The sequence below is a fragment of the Rhopilema esculentum genome, chromosome 14 (genome assembly GCF_057945365.1).
Source record: "Rhopilema esculentum isolate cy_ngs chromosome 14, ASM5794536v1, whole genome shotgun sequence".
NCBI classification, from domain to species: domain Eukaryota; kingdom Metazoa; phylum Cnidaria; class Scyphozoa; order Rhizostomeae; family Rhizostomatidae; genus Rhopilema; species Rhopilema esculentum.
This window is the reverse complement of record NC_142828.1, coordinates 1,478,019-1,495,646: the sequence shown is the minus strand read 5'-3', so window position 1 is coordinate 1,495,646 and position 17,628 is coordinate 1,478,019. Positions and strand designations below refer to the sequence as shown.

Genomic DNA, 17,628 nt, shown 5'->3' with positions numbered 1-17,628 from the left:
AGATATTACCAAAGATATTCAGATAAAACAATTTTTCCACCGAAGATGTGCGATATTTCCTAGGAGTGATTTGCCCCTCAGTTCGTTAAATATCCCCATTATTTTTACGAATGGTCTCAATCAAGGCAGAAAACGGAATTTTCAAAACCAAATGCATCTACGCGAAATTAAATCATGAATCCAAAACATTCACTATAATTTGAATTAACAACAAACCACAAAATACTACAAAATACTTGCTAGAAGGATTTTAAATTCAAAGACTTCCTTCTGATGCAGTACAGTAAACAGCAATATCTACAAAAAGCTTGACAATGATAATAGCGATTAAGTAAAAGTTATCACGGAATATAGAACCAAGCTTTCGCCTATCTAAAAGATTGTGGCACTTATAATAGCATAAAAAGTTAGCTTAACAAATTGAAGACTAAAAGAAAAATGAATAGAAGATGGATAACTAATAAATTGCTATTAAACTTCAGAAGTTTTGGTAGAACACAAAGATCGCTTTGATTACAGAGTAGCGTTTGGAAAGCAATACTTTGCCTTTGGGGAGGGGGCGACTGTATGCTCCGAATGAGAAAAACAATTAGCCTGATAAGGTTTTCAGGCCAAAAAACAATACATTTTTTAATATTGTGAATAGGACCTGAATATTATAAATATTGAATTGATTTATAAATAAGGTATTAAATATGTGTTATATCGTCCTATATTTATTGGGACTATTTGACAAATCATGATCAGAGAAACCTTCAAGACTTTGATCTTTAGAAAGTGAAAACGGAAGCGAATTTTCATAGAGAATTCCTCGTTCTTTCTTCTTCCGTTTTTACTCCTTCTTTTCTTGCACAAAGAGAATAAAATCTAGTTTCCATGAGAACAACATGTATAATATTATGATAAAACAAAGAGTCGGCTACCATTCAAGAGAAAGCAGAAACTGCACGTATTAAACAGGTTTTAAATTAAATTGACTCCATGGCAACTTTACCTTTTTCCAAAAAGAAAGATTTAATATTCACTCGATCCGCCATGCAGTTTACAGTCACTATGGGCGGTTTCTCAAGCAAAAGTCAACTATTTCGTTGAAGTGATAACGTTTTTTATCATTGCTATAGTCTGATAGTTATAAAATAATGTAAATAAACGTGGAACCAGAATCGCTCTTGAAATTACTGTCGTGGTGCCAGAAAAAAAGAATTTCGTTGTAAACAATTTTAAAACTATAGACGTAATAAACAAAATAAAATTTCATAACTGAAATAGAAAATATAAAGATAGGATTTAAATGCTATATAACATAATACAATATATCTATTTACATCTGATGAATAGTTGCACAGAAAATTCGAAGAATAAGTATATAGCTAATTAGGTATAACTCAGTAGGGATTTGCGATACCTTTCGGCTAATTAGGCTGATTAGCTAGCACAGGGACATCAGGGAGCTATCTTTCCCACTCAGGTTTAAAGTTGATGAACCACCAGAATGACGTCATCTAACACAAACACTCTCTGAGATGACAAAATATCTCAACAGTAATTTCGCCGTTACAGGTTGTTCACAACAAAATTAATATACATTCACAGAACTAGATACAAATAGAGCAGCCTAAACAAAATCTAGGAACTAATTTAGCGGGTCTCCTTAGCTGGGCATGCTCGATTGTTGTTTTCAGCATTCAGTGGTCCAATCTTTTCTATAGGTAAGTGACCATGTAACCTTCATCCTGTTGGGAAAGAGAAACAGCGTTTAAATGGATCACATGAACTATGAGCCTTCGGATTACTGTCTTAAAGTGTTTTATGGATAACTAAGCGAAATTCGTTAGCATTGGCGAAAAATAGTCCTTCGTCAAAATAGGATTTAGATTGTTGAGAGTTTTAAGGTCCTAAGTTATACTTTAAGATTACTAATATTGTGCTAAGATTGTAATTGATGGAATGTGGATGGCAGTTTCAGTTGTGTTGGCGATTAGATCTTTGCAGGAGGATGAATAGTCAGAATATGTAAATAAAACAAAAAACATCATACTTACCAATGGTTTACTCTGTGCCCATCCAGGCCTCATAATTGATCCAGTCGACATCCTTCTCGAGTGAAATTCATTTGGCCGTAATTCTTTTGAGGCAGTATTTTCTTCTTCTAGCTGTTTCTTGCCAAAAGACGTGAATTTAACAGGCGAATCAATATCTCGATCCACAATCTTGAACGACCGCTTTTCTTTATGCGAGCATCTCTCTTCGAAGCCGAGATTTTCTTTTCCAATACAAATAGACTTTTGGCTTTTACTAACCTCGTCCTGGAAGAGACTATTGTCCTCGTTATCATCATAAACATCTTTCTGGACAGATTTGATCTGCTCAAATTGTGGCTGGGTTTTCCTGTGAATAATAAGACTATCTCGCTTTGGTTTGAATGATTCAAGAACTGGTTGACCTTTTTCAAGATCGAAATTCTCCCTGCGTGGCTTTAAAGGCAAGATACTTGGCTGCGCCCGCTGTATGGATAGAGTCTCTCGCCTGGGCCTGAACACGTCGATATTTAACTTTTGCTCTTTATGAAGTGCAAGTGTCTCTCTCCTGATGTTTAGAGAATCGCGCACAGGAGGTTTTCCGGTGGATCGAATGTTCATCAAAGGGGCTCGTAATTCTGGTTTTGGTCTGTTGTCTTTTTTAGTATTGTCAATCGTCTTTGAATTATCATTAAATTCCTTTGAGCACTGAGAGTGTTCGATCGCACCTCCATCGACGTCTTTCGGCTCAAACTGTATTTTATTGACAGTTTTTGAATAAGTGCTGACTTTGTTGGCCTTTTTCGGTGGCTTTTTCTCCGTCGCAGATCGCTGTTGGTTAAATTTTCGATCAAGGAATGGCGTGAAGGAAAACCTTCGTTTCGGGTCGCTTTCGTCGCAATTTGTTGCGCTACTACTGCGAGCTCTTTTGTTGTTGCTGCTGTTGCTGGTTGGCTCAGACGGAGGCTTTTGCAATTTTCTCAAATCTGGCGTGCTTCGTTTGGAGAAAAACCCAAAACTTGGACGGCTAAAACTCGGTCTCCGAAACCGCTTCCTTTTTTCAGGAATAGTATCAAACACATGCGCATTAGCACTGTCCATTTGTTCGGACGGTTCCTGCCGGTTGTTCGGTGTCCGATGCTCTGCTAGCTCTCCCTCCGTAAACAATCGCCTTTTTTCGGGCGTGCTGAGGAATGCCCCGTCTTCCCTGTCAAAATCTTCGCTTAGATTTGAAATATCTTCCTCAGGTTTCCTCTTTAGAGACGGAGTCATTTGTTTGGCAGAACTCGCTGCCTGCAAAGCCTGCAAACCAAAAAGTAAGTATCTTATCAAGACTGCACATATCACCGACAATTCGGATTTTAAATGATTCACAGAAAAAATTTCCTAAATTTAAAAAAGATAGCACGAGAGCCGAGAGCCAAATCAGTGGGGAAGTCACTTTTGAAAAAAATTCAGTGACATCAAAGGCAGGGAGTATGTCTAGCTAGTTGATTAGGATGTCCCTCCCAATCTCTTGACAATTTCACAGCCGACTGGAAGGTTATGTAATAGATCGGAAATGCGAACTAAAAGGTTGTGTAATAGATCGGGAATGCGAACTAATTCTTCGCGCAAATTTCCAGCAATGGCAACACGCGTTGGCTATTGAGACATCGAAGCTGCGTTTCAGCAGAAGCACTCTTTTGCAGAAAATTATATAAATCTATCAATAGAAAACTTTTGATGTTTTATCAAAGCACATCGAAACACTTGCAAGCAAACATTGAACTGAAATTCGAAACACGATAGTGAAAAGGGATCAATGCACGATAGTGGCAAAAGGAACTTTGTGGTTTCTGATGTTGTTTAGGTTCAAATCCATTGAAACCATGCAATGGCGTCATTGGCAGTTGTGGTTACTGATTCAAAACCTCTTTATAAGAAACGAAACTGTTGATTCGAAGCAACCATTAGTCGTTATGTTGCATAATAAGTAAATTACATGAAACTCGAACAGCTTGGATAGGAAACTTTGTTCGGTCAACGTATTTCAATATTATTTTTAGAAAACAAGAGTGAATCATCAAAGTCGTTATGTAAAATTGTGGAAATGACCAACCGAGGATTTGACTTATATGCAGGTTAAATGATGTATATTAATTTTTAAACTCTTGGATAATAATTTGAAGGCCTGAACATGAAAAATGAAGCTTTACAAGGCCTGAAACTTGGCATAAATTGAAGATGTATGGGGTCGTTTTGTTTTGTCACAAAATTACATAGAAAATTATTATTAATTTAAACCATCGTGCACCGAGATTAGAAGGATTTCAAAATATATCATCTCAAGATATAGGTAGCAAACGGGAATTCGAAACAGTTGTAAATGGCAGCAAATTTCTTACCCTGCGACATTTTGGAACAAAAGGTGGTGTTCCTGGGTACTTCTTTCTGAACTAAAAGAAAAGCAAGAATTTATCACCAGAAATTCTGTTAGGAAATTTAAACATCACTTACAACCGTAAAAATAGCAGGTTTTTGCCTATCTATGATTGATGCATTTAATCATACCACGAAAAGCTGAGTTAACACAAAATTGGTTAGAAAATATTGCTTTCGGTACAATATTTGCAATCACGTTGTTCTATTGACGTACAATACACATTTAAACACGAGCACACGATATATTGTTGTAGGTTGATTGATTTGCTTAGGTATATGGACAAGGTTACTCTGTTTGTGCGCAAGTATAGTGACTGTTTGGGTGTAGTCGTTTTGTCAATTATGTAAGGAAGGAAAGGTCATACATATGAATCGCCATTCTAATCCTTTAAAAAAGTGTTCGAGTTTAATTGTAGACGAGTCAAAATGCTCGTTCAGGTAAAACGTTCGACTGTTAATCCTCTTATAGAAATCGTATTTGCAAATAAATCAAAACGGTACTTTAAAAATCGCCAGAAAAGATGCAATATGCAGCAGAACTCCAGTAAAGCAAGATAAATATAATTAGGTCTCTTCAAAATTACGTCATAGCTCTGTCAAAATTTGATGTGTCAATAGTTTAACTATGTCTGTCTCAAAATGCATCAGCGAAAATGCAGAAAATTAACTTATCAGATTTTTTTGAGAAAGCTGGCGAAAAAAATTTAAGAAATACAGCACCCAGCATCCATTTTGCTAAACAGCTTTATCACTTGGGAGCAAAATTGAAAATGCAAATATGCCGTAGAGATAGAGACCTGTCATTAAGTTTGACAGAGACCGGGGTAGACTCTAAACTTTTATAATGTCATCCCCAAAATATCATTCCCAACCAATGAGGTGTATAGAATACGCTAGAGGGATAACTCTGTAGGGAGGCAGTGAGGCTTATCAATTTCCGCATTGCACGGCAAGAAGTGACTCACAGTGTATGGCGTTCTATTGCATCTCACTATTAGGATTGTTGTTTCGTGCGTTTCTTTTTGGTCTAAGAATTGACAGACTGATAAGAAAAAACATTCTTATAATAGGGTTGGAAGTAAACGGCTCCCGCCAGTATTTCTACGGATATAAGTGGGGATGGATCAATTTTACTTCACCGGTTTGTTGACGATTAGGCCTATCCTTACCATCAGGTTCTTCAATATATTGTCGCTTTTCAGTAAAATTTATACATTTTTTCTTAAATTTTATTTCTTTGGTACTTGCTATATTCCTCCTTGTTTCATGACCGATGCCTTGCAAGGTGATCACTTGATACACCTCGTCAAAAATATCGGCTTTAAATATATGGCTGTTTGTTTGCGAAGGTATGCCAAAAAAATTAATGAGAGAAGTCATAAATAAAAACAAACCAGGTATTCCCCTTCAGATCAACAAACTCGTTTTGTTTAATAATGTTTAGGGACTGCGAAAAAAACGCTATTGATCCTCCAAAACAACGGTCGGTAAAAACATCACTGTTAATGTCCAGAATTATGCTTTACCTTCCAATTTTCCTTAAAATCCAATAATTTAGGTTCGTAGGTGTTTCAGATTTTCCAGTTTAATCACTTAAAACTGAATTTTCGCCTGAATTCTTTGCTTAATATTGCACGTTTCATTCAAGTGTTTGTACGGCACTTCTCCGTTCTTGCCGTGCAAATGAGATTTCTCCTGGCTTCACTTCCTGTGGTCAGGGCTGCCTCGAGTTGACCCTCTAGCGTATTCTATACACCTCATTGTTCCCAACAGAAAGAAAAGAAAATGGTTGATGTCCCATTAAAAAATATACAAATTTGTCATTACTTTAAGCTTATCGTTGTCACCAAAAGTGAGTCAATAGTGGTTGCGATTGTGATTTTGTGTCCAGGAAAAAAATATGTGATAATTCTTCTTTATCTTAAGTCATCACCTTTTTTGCATTATTTGCAAAAAAATCTATTACATTCATTTAAATCAAATTGGCGTCTCCGATAAATGGTTTTTCGTTTTGGCCATTTCTTTTGAGACTTTCAGTTGAGAATGATAGTATTCCGAAACGTAAGATAAACTTACATCTTCCAACACCTGTCTTTTCATCGGATGGCTGTCTGGCATATTTACAACTTGAGTGTAAAGATCTGCAAGAGCGTCATTGGTTGCCTGTACCGTTTCTTGTTGATAGAAACGAGGGTTGAGCCTTCTGCAGAACGCTTTAGGGGTTGCAAGTGCGTAATTTCCCTGCAAAAACGAGATTACATAAATACAGGATTACAAAAAACGTTCTCTTCTAGAAAATTGTGAAAAACAGTAAACATGACATCACTTTTTAACACTTTGTTGCTGCATCCAAAACAAGGATGTAAAGGCCTGCTAAGCTACCGAACGATTTAATTACAAAATTCATCTAGAATGCAACTACAAAGGACCTCCGGCTACCACTTAGGAGAAGTTCCAAGTTACTGATGCCACAAAACTAACGTATATTCCTGTGAAAAAAACTTCAACCAGGTGCTAAAGAAGAGCATCCAGCTGTTACTACAAAAATGGAAACAGTAAAAACCGGTTGGCTTTTCGTTTCCAATTTGCATTTCGCCTTATTTACGTGTAGAGAACATGGAGCCAGAGACAGACTGAGAAAGCCAGCTAGAACATCTTTGAGACTTCGCGACTATCCTTGAATAAATCAAAAACTCAGATTTACATGCTTTCATGCAAAGTTGGATATTTTAAAAAGAGCATTAGTGTTGACGGCGAAAACACATTAAAAGAAGATGCTGGGCAGTTAATGATGATACGATAAATAGTTGGGAAGAAAGTTGTAGTGAAAATACGGGCGTATGGAAAATTATGTCTTTGGATCGTTACGGAACAGTAAAAGCAGCGAAAGTGGAAAAACTGGAATGAATGAATGAATGAATGAATGAATGAATGAATGAATGAATGAATGAATGAATGAATGAATGAATGAATGAATGAATGAATGAATGAATAAATGAATGCATGAATGTAATGGACTTGGCAAAGAAATCAGAGTTGGTTACTAAAGATGCATGCATTAGCAAAACTGATGGTCTGTCTATGCAGCACAAGAAGAGCTGGAGAAAACAGCTAGAGAGAAGTTTGAGGATACAGCATCCAAAGGCCAAGATGAAGGTAGCAACGAAAAACTGTTCTGAGGATGAAAGAAGCAAATGAAAGGTAGAAGAGCATGTGAAAAAAGCCGGTGGAAAAAGCTTAGAAAACCTCTAGAAGACAACAGCAAACTATCTGGAAGATGACACTGACAAAGAAATAAAAAAAACCGCTGCAAAAGTGATGGCGGACCAAGCTAAGAAGAGGATGCAGCTGTAGAGGAGCTGGAAGACATAGCAGCAAACAAATTAGAGGATACAGCTTCAATGACCGGGTGCAGCTGCAGAAACACTACTGAAGGATGTGGTATCAAAGTAGCTGGAGGATGCAGGTGCAAAGTAGCTGGAGGATGAAGCTGCAAAAGAGCTGAAGCATGCAGCTTAAAGAAGCTGAATGATGCAGCTGCAAAAGAGCTGGATGATGCAGCTGCAAAGGAGCTGGAGTATGCAGCTGCAAAAGAGCTGAAGCATGCAGCTGCAAAGAAGCTGAATGATGCAGCTGCAAAAGAGCTGGAGGATGCAGCTGCAAAAGAGCTGGAGGATTCAGCTGCAAAGAAGCTGAATGATGCAGCTGCAAAAGAGCTGGAGGATGCAGCTGCAAAGGAGCTAGAGTATGCAGCTGCAAAAGAGCTGAAGGATTCAGCTGCAAAAGAGCTGAAGGATGCCGCTGCAAAGAAGCTGAATGATGCAGCTGCAAAAGAGCTAGAGTATGCAGCTGCAAAGGAGCTAGAGGATGCAGCTGCAAAAGAGCTGAAGGATGCAGCTGCAAAGAAGCTGAATGATGCAGCTGCAAAAGAGCTAGAGGATGCAGCTGCAAAGGAGCTAGAGGATGCAGCTGCAAAGGAGCTAGAGGATGCGGCTGCAAAGGAGCTAGAGGATGCAGCTGCAAAGGAGCTAGAGGATGCGGCTACAAAGTAGCTGGAGGATGCAGCAGCACCAAAAAGAGCTGGAGGATGCAGCAGCACCAAAAAGAGCTGGAGGATGCAGCTGCAAAAGAGCTGGAGTATGCAGCTGCAAAGGAGCTGAAGGATGCAGCTGCAAAGGAGCTGAAGGATGCAGCTGCAAAGGAGCTGAAGGATGCAGCTGCAAAGGGGCTACAGAATGCAGCTGCATAGTAGCTGCAGCAAAAGAGCTGGGGTGTGCAGCAGCAAAAGAGCTGAAGGATGCAGCTTGAGAAGAGCTAGAGGATGCCGGTGCCCAGATGATTCGAAATTATGCACAATATATATCAGTGCATTTTGGAACGGTGTTGACAAATCTTTCATTATTCTTTCCACTGAATTCAATCTTTGCGATATTGACAAAAGGTGAATAAAGATCATTATCATTGTACCACAAAAAACTTTCGAGTTTTTGTAACTCACCCCTTTCATTCCTGTTCTTGAAGCAAACAACTCATCCGGCACCTGCAAGAAAATCGACAATTAAAACAATTCACACAGATACTCTACAGCAGATAATTTGACAAAGGGTTAATTCTAATTTTTACAATATTTCACTATCCATTTCAATAATTATTCCTCTTCTGTTACGAGCTTATGTTTAACATTAAAAAACCGTGAAGCATAATCTTCCAAAAGCGACTTTTTTTCAACGAACTTCGTTTACACAGGTTTTCTGGTCCTTTTTGTTGGTATTGGCTGCAAATAAAGTTATTCATGCATCAGCCAATACGCTCCACAGCACCATACCCCGTTTCCTACGACCCTATCATTGATTGATTCATAGAGATAATACGACTTATAGCTTACTATTGAACCCTGCTTTTTAAAAGATTTGTGTCCCAACACATTGCGATGGCCATTTAAATTTCCTATTGGTTGGACTACAAAATATTCCTTTTGTTACGTGTCCAATCAGGCCAATTCTCAAGGATTTCTCAATCATCAACACGACGAAGAGTCTATTGTTAACGCTGAATGGTTAACTGACGAGACATTGTGCATATAAAGGCATTTGACACAAGTAAAAGTGGTTTACAGCCACTCAACCACGAGCGGTTGACCAATTAAATTCTGCACAGAGAAAAACACGTGAACAGTTTCTGCCCTTCTGCAAATTGGTGACATCCAAGAGCAGCGCGCAGTGGTTTCACGTGAGCGGTTTTCAATACCTTTCTTGTGCGCGTGCTCTGATCAATTTGGCCTAAGTTATTTTTGGATTCGCTGTACTTATGCATGTCAAATGCCTTTATTCATCGGAGATTGCGATCTCTTAAATTAACGTTTTCTGCTTTATGACAAAGATATTTTACAGAGGTTTTCTCTAGTTTGCTCTTATTTTTTCTTTATTCGATATTTACTTCTTTCTTAATTTATTATTTTTCTTGCATCTTAGTTGCATCTATCCATGCCAATATTAAGGTGACTAAATAACGATGCTAACAAATCTAGTAAAATCAAGACAAACCTTAAAAATTTGATCTGAATTTTCGATTATAAACTCAATAATTTCCGTCAGAGGTTCCAGATTCTGATTCACGTCATTCAAACAGGATATTTTCTGTAAAGGAAGGAAAGAATTTCTGTAGTCTACATGAAAGGAATCTAATAAAGAGAAGATAAATGCTTGCCAAAATTATTTTAAACATTCATCAACTTTTATCTTGTTTTAACACTTTCTTTTAATTCCCCAAACATCTTCCCTTTCCCTTCCCCCAGAATAATGTTGATAGTAGAGGGAAAAATTAAACAAACCGCATGAAAAGCAAAATAACTAATTTCTAATTTCATTTTGAAACAAAAAAAACATTGTTGAAAAGGGAGAGGCTGAATTCGCCCTGAAGAACTGATGTGAGAGTTTTTTGCCTCCAGCCTTTTTTTGGAAGAAATGCTTAAACTGTGTCTGCTCGACCTAAAGAGAAAATGACTCACTGTTCGAGAAGCAATGTTTGGAGCAAAAACGACAGCTAGGTTTTTCGATGTCATCAGGTTGATGGTTCTCTCAGAAACTAGGTGCAAAAGTTCAACCAGCTTCTTGAAGAATAAGCGATTTAACGGTGGTAGCAATAGGGAAAGAAGCTGTAATGCCGTGAGCCGCTTTCTGAAAGAAACTTTGCCATCCATTTCTAGAAAAAAACAGAATATAGAAGACGTTAATGTGTATACTAAAAAAAAGAAGTTACCATACAGAATTTCAGGTAACTAATTAACAAAATGTATCATTTGAAGTCATCACTTAGCGATCAGTGTTTTGCTAAGGTCGTGATATAGAGCTGATGAATAGCATGATATGATAAAACGAACGTAATTCCCGCAAAATTCATCTTTTTTGTTACTACTTTTATCCTGACGAGAGTACATAATACTGTTAACCGTGCAGCCAGCCGGCACTAAAATGGCCTAAGCCACCTGTCAATCAATTATTGGCCAATCGATAAGCGAATGATTGGTCTTACGCTCACTGATTGGTCAATTGTTGAGTGACAAGTGATTCAAGCCATTTTAGTTTCCGTTTATGGCCTTTAAACAAGCTATTTACCTTTGCTGTCAATTGAACAAAATCTTTTCGGGTCACAACCTAATAAACGCATTCTTTAAAAGCAACTTTTGGAAACGTTTACCCCATATTGTGTCAATGATTCATATAAACATATAAGGAAGCCTTTCAAAAATGTAAATAAAATCAACCATTATGGGAATGTTTTTGTTGAAATCTGTGAAAAACAAAGCCAAAAACTTTCTGTACTAGAAAGATCCGAACAGGACTCATCCAGCAACAAATATATCCCCTGTCAGAATAACAGCTTTATGTTAGACTTGACCCGACTTCTTACGAAACATTTGTCAATGTTGAGCGATGCACTCGAATTTATATTGAGTGATGCACTCGAATTTATAGCGCTAACCTCGTGTTTTACCTGCCACTTGCTTGTAACAGTTGTACAGACAATCAGTCAGGAGTGGTTCGCTCAGCTCAGCCAGAAACTGCTTTAGAATGGTGGTGAGGTCATGTTGGCTAAAGCCTTTGTCTGTCAAATCAATAGAATGACCTTCCTTGTTGAGCATGTCCTTTAAATCTTCTTGGCGTCTTTTATTGCCTGATATTCTGAACAGTCCTTCTACCTCTGTATCTGTAATGAAAAGACCAGCAGTTGATAGCACATTACCACAGTGACATTCTATCCAGGGAGTTAGCAAGTTAAACAGTAAAACATTCCACAGCAAAAAGTTTGCAAATTTGAACAGTAATTTTCAGCGACTTTTGCAAAACATTATAAGGAGTAACAAGAATAACAACCATTATGTCGTGCTCATGAAAGAGAAATTGCAGGATCGTGCTCGCGGTAGTTTTCATTGTTTCACATTAAAAGCCTACTAGCTGTTGTAGCTTATCAAATCGCTTGATAGAGAAGACCCTACTGAAGAAAGCTTAGGTACTCCAAGTCATTTTTAAAAGGAATATAACAAACTTAAAATTAACTTACGATTTTTTAAATGATCCATGATCTTCACCATAGTTCTCACTGAATTTTCATTTAATTTTCCGCCAAAAACTGCATTGGTTTCTAAAATAAAAACAATTATTTTCCATTAAAAACGTAAGACCCTGTAAGAAATAAAATATGGTGGACACTGGGGGGCAGAGGACAAGGAAATATCTGGCCTAAGTCGATTTGTTTTAAGTGGCTGTCGAGTAGCTCTACCGATTCGCCGAAATCTTTCTTAAAATTTCATGCATTGAAACTTAATATTATTCCATGTGCTTCCCGTCGATTCAAGAATGTTTAAGCTTTCCGGGTTTCAGGGCAAATTGTTTAACATCTTTTTCCGAACAGAGAAAAGTTCCAACCATTGTTATCCAATGACCTGGAGCAAACTTGCACGCTGGTTGTAATTGATGAATCTTAGTTCAGAAATTAGCGAATTTTGTATGGTTTAGAAAGAAACAGTGAATTCTGTATGAATATGTGATTTAAAACCATATGATATATTTCTAAACGCCTGTTGTTCAATAAGGGCCAGGGATGTCCAACCAAATTTTTTGGTTGGGCCACAGAAAAAACCTTACGTCATCAGCAAATTTTATCTGAAACAGTAAATTGATTACATGAAAAACCATATGAAAAGTCAAATAAATAGTTGTAAAAGAACAAAGAAATTATCAAGCAAGCGAGAAGGAGACACGTGCTTCTACTGGGATACGTGGTCAGCCTGAGACCGCCCCGCGTCATTAAACCTTTTATATCTTTGAACCACTTTGAATTTTGACTTTCCAACTTATAGACAAAGCTTGAATTAACTTTTGTTACAACCACCTGGCTGGACGTGATTTCAAAGTGGATTTGACTTTAGCGTATTTGGCAAAGTCATTTCGTACGGATCCACGCATACTTTTTGGGCTCAAAAGGTCTAAATTGTGATGTAAACAAGAAAACAAAAACTAAAAAGTGACCAGTACAAACCACTTAGCTATTGAACAAATAAATCTTTAGCCAAGAGATTTAATAAATGCGATGACCGTGATTTGATTTGAGTGTGCTTGTCCTTCCAATGAGATTAATCAAGGCTGATTTTAAACAAACGATGCTGCTGGAAAAACAGTCCTTAATAGTCCTTAATACGAATAAACTGATACAATACATGACCTATCAATGTTTTGAAAAGCACTTATCTAATTTCTATAAAATGCAGCTTCATCATTAAATACCTACTGTTTCAGTATGCCATAGGGGACAAGGCATGATAAAGGGGCACGCGCGTAGAAAATTAATGCTAATGTCTAAAGGGTAGGACGCCTTTTTCGCAGATTTGCAAAACTTTTTCAACAAAGCTGAGATAATGTTCTGGTTTCCGTTTCGACATATTAACTATCTGCTTCGTCACGAGATGTTGGATGAAAAGTGAGGTTTCGAAAAACTTAAGAATTAAAAGCAATTTCAGGCTGAAACTTTTAGGCTAAGGAACGTTGTTAAAAAAAGATTTCTGGAGAACATCAAGTGAGGAAAGTTTGTAAGTAACAGAAAGGCAAATACGAGAGAAAATCGTTTTCCGTGGTTTGAGCATTTTTAAATAAGTTTTCAATTTATACTATCAATTTACTAAATGAAAGGAAGGTAAAAAGAAGCAATGTTTTGCAATAAAAAGTAAAGTATTGTTGCTACAAGGTTAAGAACAAGACTGCCAAAGCAAATGTACATTATCTTAACAAAGAGCATGGCAGCTTGAGAATTTTTCAATAAAACTGTAACTGATTATTATTTTAGATGAGCATTTTTTCATGGAAAAAACAACATATTTAATTTTTAATTTTCACCAGAAGAAGAAATCAATGATATCATCCTTGAATTTCAGTTTTAAAAAATTTCAAATTACTGTAATCCCAGTACTTTTGGCTTCAGTTTCAAATAGAATCAATATTTAATGGGGTTATCTCCAAAACCTTTACATAGACCACCAATCAAGATATCTATGGCTAGACCTTACATGCAACTATGTGCTTGGTACAAGCCAAAGGGTTTGAAATTATATGAGATCTTGTGTTGTTTTCAAAAAAACTAAGTCTTATAACATGCTAATTATTTTTGTGGACTGAAAAGTGCCTTTGTCATTAATAAAGGATGTGACGATTCAACCTGGTGTTTTAACTAATCTCATCTTGCATGCATAGGAACTCTTGACCAACTTTATAACTAAAGTTCAAATGCTGATCGTAAAAACCTTTTATGCATAATTGATTCAAATAAATGCTTTCAACATGATGAAATTTATTAAAATGGTTTCACATCTTAGTTATATGAGCAATAGACTCCAGATTTTGATAGCAAACAAAGAAGACTGTCAAAGATGATTTTCGAAATGATATTTTTTGTGGCAACATTTTTTGTTGCTTAAAAAATGGCTGTTAAAAAATCCTTGCTGTTCTACACAAAACAAAATGCAGCCATCAAGCCTATTTGATTTAGACAGGCAGGCAGTCACTCTGGCATGGACCCTAGTAGAAAAAATACATGTAAGCAAATTGTTGCCCAAGAACCCCAGCCTCTGTAATATAGACAGCAGTGCAGTGACCAAGTGGTCTGGTGGAGCATGTCATGATATCAGTTGGAAAGTCCATATTGTTTTCTTCTAAATTATGCATTTTTTTCTTGCATGCAATAAAATAATGTTGCTGAAATTTGAACTATTTGCTCATTTTAAAATTTTTCTCCCATTACACCGGCAAAAAGATGTAACAAAACAGGAAGAATAATGGAGGTAAGGCAGGTCAAAACGATGTAACAAAGAAAGGAAGAATACTAGATGAAAAGGAGGTCAGCCTGTAAAGTAATCTTTCTGCACTGGAAACACCAGAACAATAAGTTTCAAATTTGTTGATAACAAATGTTTTGCTAAAAATCGTGTGTAGAATTTGTAGAAAAAATGTTTGAAGCGATCTTGCATTCTTTTTTCATGTGATTCTGAAGTTAGGAGTTTTGATGGTGAATGGAATATTCATATGGAACATTACCAGGCAAACAAATATTATGCAGGAAGAATAAAGGATTTAAATTATTACACAAAGAACACATTCCTTGTGAAGACCAAACTTTACCGTCTTGGTTGCACATGGATCCATAAATAATAAACCCTTGACAGTATATATAAATATATATACGCACATATGTACTGTTTATTGAGTATGACATTTACTGTAAACCCATTATTGGTTGTTTCAATTCACAACAGTTAATACATTAATATCAATATAGAATATGAAATCTGGGTCAGACACTGCCAAATCCTTGAAGCCTGAGGTTATATGCAAACTGAGTAACAATTGCCATGCTGCATTTGTGTTAATATTTTTTGCAAAACGACTGAGACCATGTGTTATTTCTTTTGGATATCATTATCCCTCCTATCTCACCCCCAGAAAAATTTTCAGTGTGCTTCTCGTGCACTTGCATGAAAGACTTTTAAACTTCATAAGATTGCACATTTCATGCTGATAGAGTTCTACATCAAGAAAGCTGGGTTTGATGACCTAAAGAACCCTGGAATTAAGGGCATGTTTGTGGAATGGAACCTTAACCACTAAACTTCCACCATTTCTGGAACATATACAATTTAACTAAAATAAAAACAACTTGATAATTGTACATGCAGATATAGCACTGAAAACATACAAACTAAAGCTTTCAAAAATAATAGTGTGAATTGGTTGTTTTATTAAAGTCATTTTGTTGTCTTCTGCAATCTTCCCAAATATACATCCTTCTGTACACAATCTATGCTTTAGTTTTTGTTTTAACCCATTGACTAGCTGACATAGCAGCAGTATAATGCCAGCTTTTTCTTTTAATATCAGATTGCTAAAAACTCGTGAAACATATAGGAGTAGGCAAAATCTCTGCAGTGCATCAGCTTATGCTAAGTACCTGGAATAGTTCTCAGCTATTGGCAAATTTTGCAAATTGGTCAAATATAAATATCATAGGCAAGTGCTAAGCATTGGAAGTACAAACATCTTAAGATTGGGAGTTTAAGTTTCTATATCATATAGCGAATTGGCTCTTTTATGTGATTTTATGTCACACATCGTACATCAACAACGATTGCAGGGTAGGACCATTTCCAAACGACTAGACTGCATGCTTTTGAGTGGGCCTGGATAAGTTTTGTGAAAACATTTTTCCATCCCATCAAAGTAAATTAATAAACAGAAATTTTACAAAAATTGCTCACCTTTTGAACTTGTTTTGATTAATCTTCTATGCAGCTTCTTCTCCTTTTTCTCTGCATGATCGCTGGTTTCTATAACGAAGTCTTCATATGCAATATCGCTACCTAAATCAGACCCAAGTTCAGTTTTGATGTTCTTCAGCACATAGCCTTCTCTGTTCGTGTCATCTGAAAGTCCTTCCAACGAATTCAAATCTAGAAGTTGTGTAAGCAAACTTATGCACAAACTCGAGAGTTGGTTTGCCATGTTATTCTTTCAGATTAAATTCATTAGCAGGATGTTTTAACTGCGGACATTTTGTTAATCGACTGAAAATTCGTTCAAGAAACACAAATGTAGGCGCGTGTTTAAAATTATCCGAATTGACCAATCAGGGCTCGTCTTTCTAGCGCGCTGTATTTTCCGGACTATAACTTATCGCCGAATAAAAACCTCCTTCCTTGCTACCACAGAAAATTTCACGACTCAAAACTGGGTCAAGTATTCTATTCATTTTCAAAGATTCTGCTCTGCCTAAACGTCAGTAGCGGAAATTATGGAGGGCATGGAGGGGCTCAGGCCCCCCACTCAGCGTTGTTGTCGGAAAATTCGGGCTTTCGTCGTATAATTGACAAACGTTTAACAAGAAAGCCCACTTAAACCCACATAATCTAGATTCAAGCGTAGACATATAGATTGTAAACGCTGTAATGAAGGAAGTACCAGAGTGATTCGCAAATAGTTAGCTTCAAGAGGACAGCATATATTGAGCATAAATATGAGATGAATAATTAAATAGTTTAATGAACAAGAAAAATTGAAATAATTCGCTTGGTTGTCTTTAGAAATAACCACAAGAACATCATAGAGAATCACAAGTCAATTCAGCTTGACATCAAAAGAGATATTTCACAGAGTTTTTTAAAATTAGAGTTATTCCTTCTTCGTAAGTGTGTCAATATACGACTGTTTGCAAGCGTTTCAAGATAGGACTGTTCTCTAAAGTTCAGATAAAAACTTCTCAAGAGCTTAGAAATAGATAAAAATTTCCGTTTTGCCCCACCTATTAGCAATGTAGCCTCGCATTCAGTTTTCGCTCGCATGACCTACATAAAGCCCCACCAAGTTGCTATCTTGTCGGAAAATCGTGGGCCTGAGCCACCCCCCACCCCCCACCCTTTCCATCAGTTTCTTATAAACCAGTTTCTTACAAAGAAAAAACGTGTAATGGTAAGAAACAATTTTTTTAAGGCCCTCCATTGAAAGCCATTGCTCGCTTCCCGTAAAGTTTTCGGAATTCATGGATTTTATGATAAACTTAATATCGTCTTACAAGGCAAAGAAGAAGGGTAAACACATTCAATAACTAACAACCAGACTTGGGACATTGATATTTATACGATGGGTAC

The 17,628-nt window shown here is 36.8% G+C and overlaps 1 protein-coding gene across 2 annotated transcripts; it reads right to left on the bottom strand.

Annotated features, from left to right (window-relative positions):
- Positions 1–159: 159 nt before the first annotated feature.
- Positions 160–16,590, bottom strand: LOC135695948 (uncharacterized). 2 transcript variants are annotated; one of them, XM_065215178.2, is made up of 10 exons: positions 16,243–16,590; positions 12,003–12,083; positions 11,424–11,648; positions 10,450–10,643; positions 9,986–10,078; positions 8,941–8,982; positions 6,519–6,683; positions 4,406–4,456; positions 2,043–3,320; positions 160–1,733 (listed from the first exon to the last, which is right to left on the bottom strand). In XM_065215178.2, exons 1-10 carry the CDS (start codon positions 16,484–16,486, stop codon positions 1,704–1,706), a joined length of 2,403 nt encoding a protein of 800 aa, XP_065071250.2. In that variant the 5' UTR covers positions 16,487–16,590; the 3' UTR covers positions 160–1,703. The 2 variants fall into 2 exon arrangements, with proteins under 2 accessions (XP_065071250.2, XP_065071251.2); XM_065215179.2 differs by having other exon boundaries at positions 11,436–11,648.
- Positions 16,591–17,628: the final 1,038 nt, after the last annotated feature.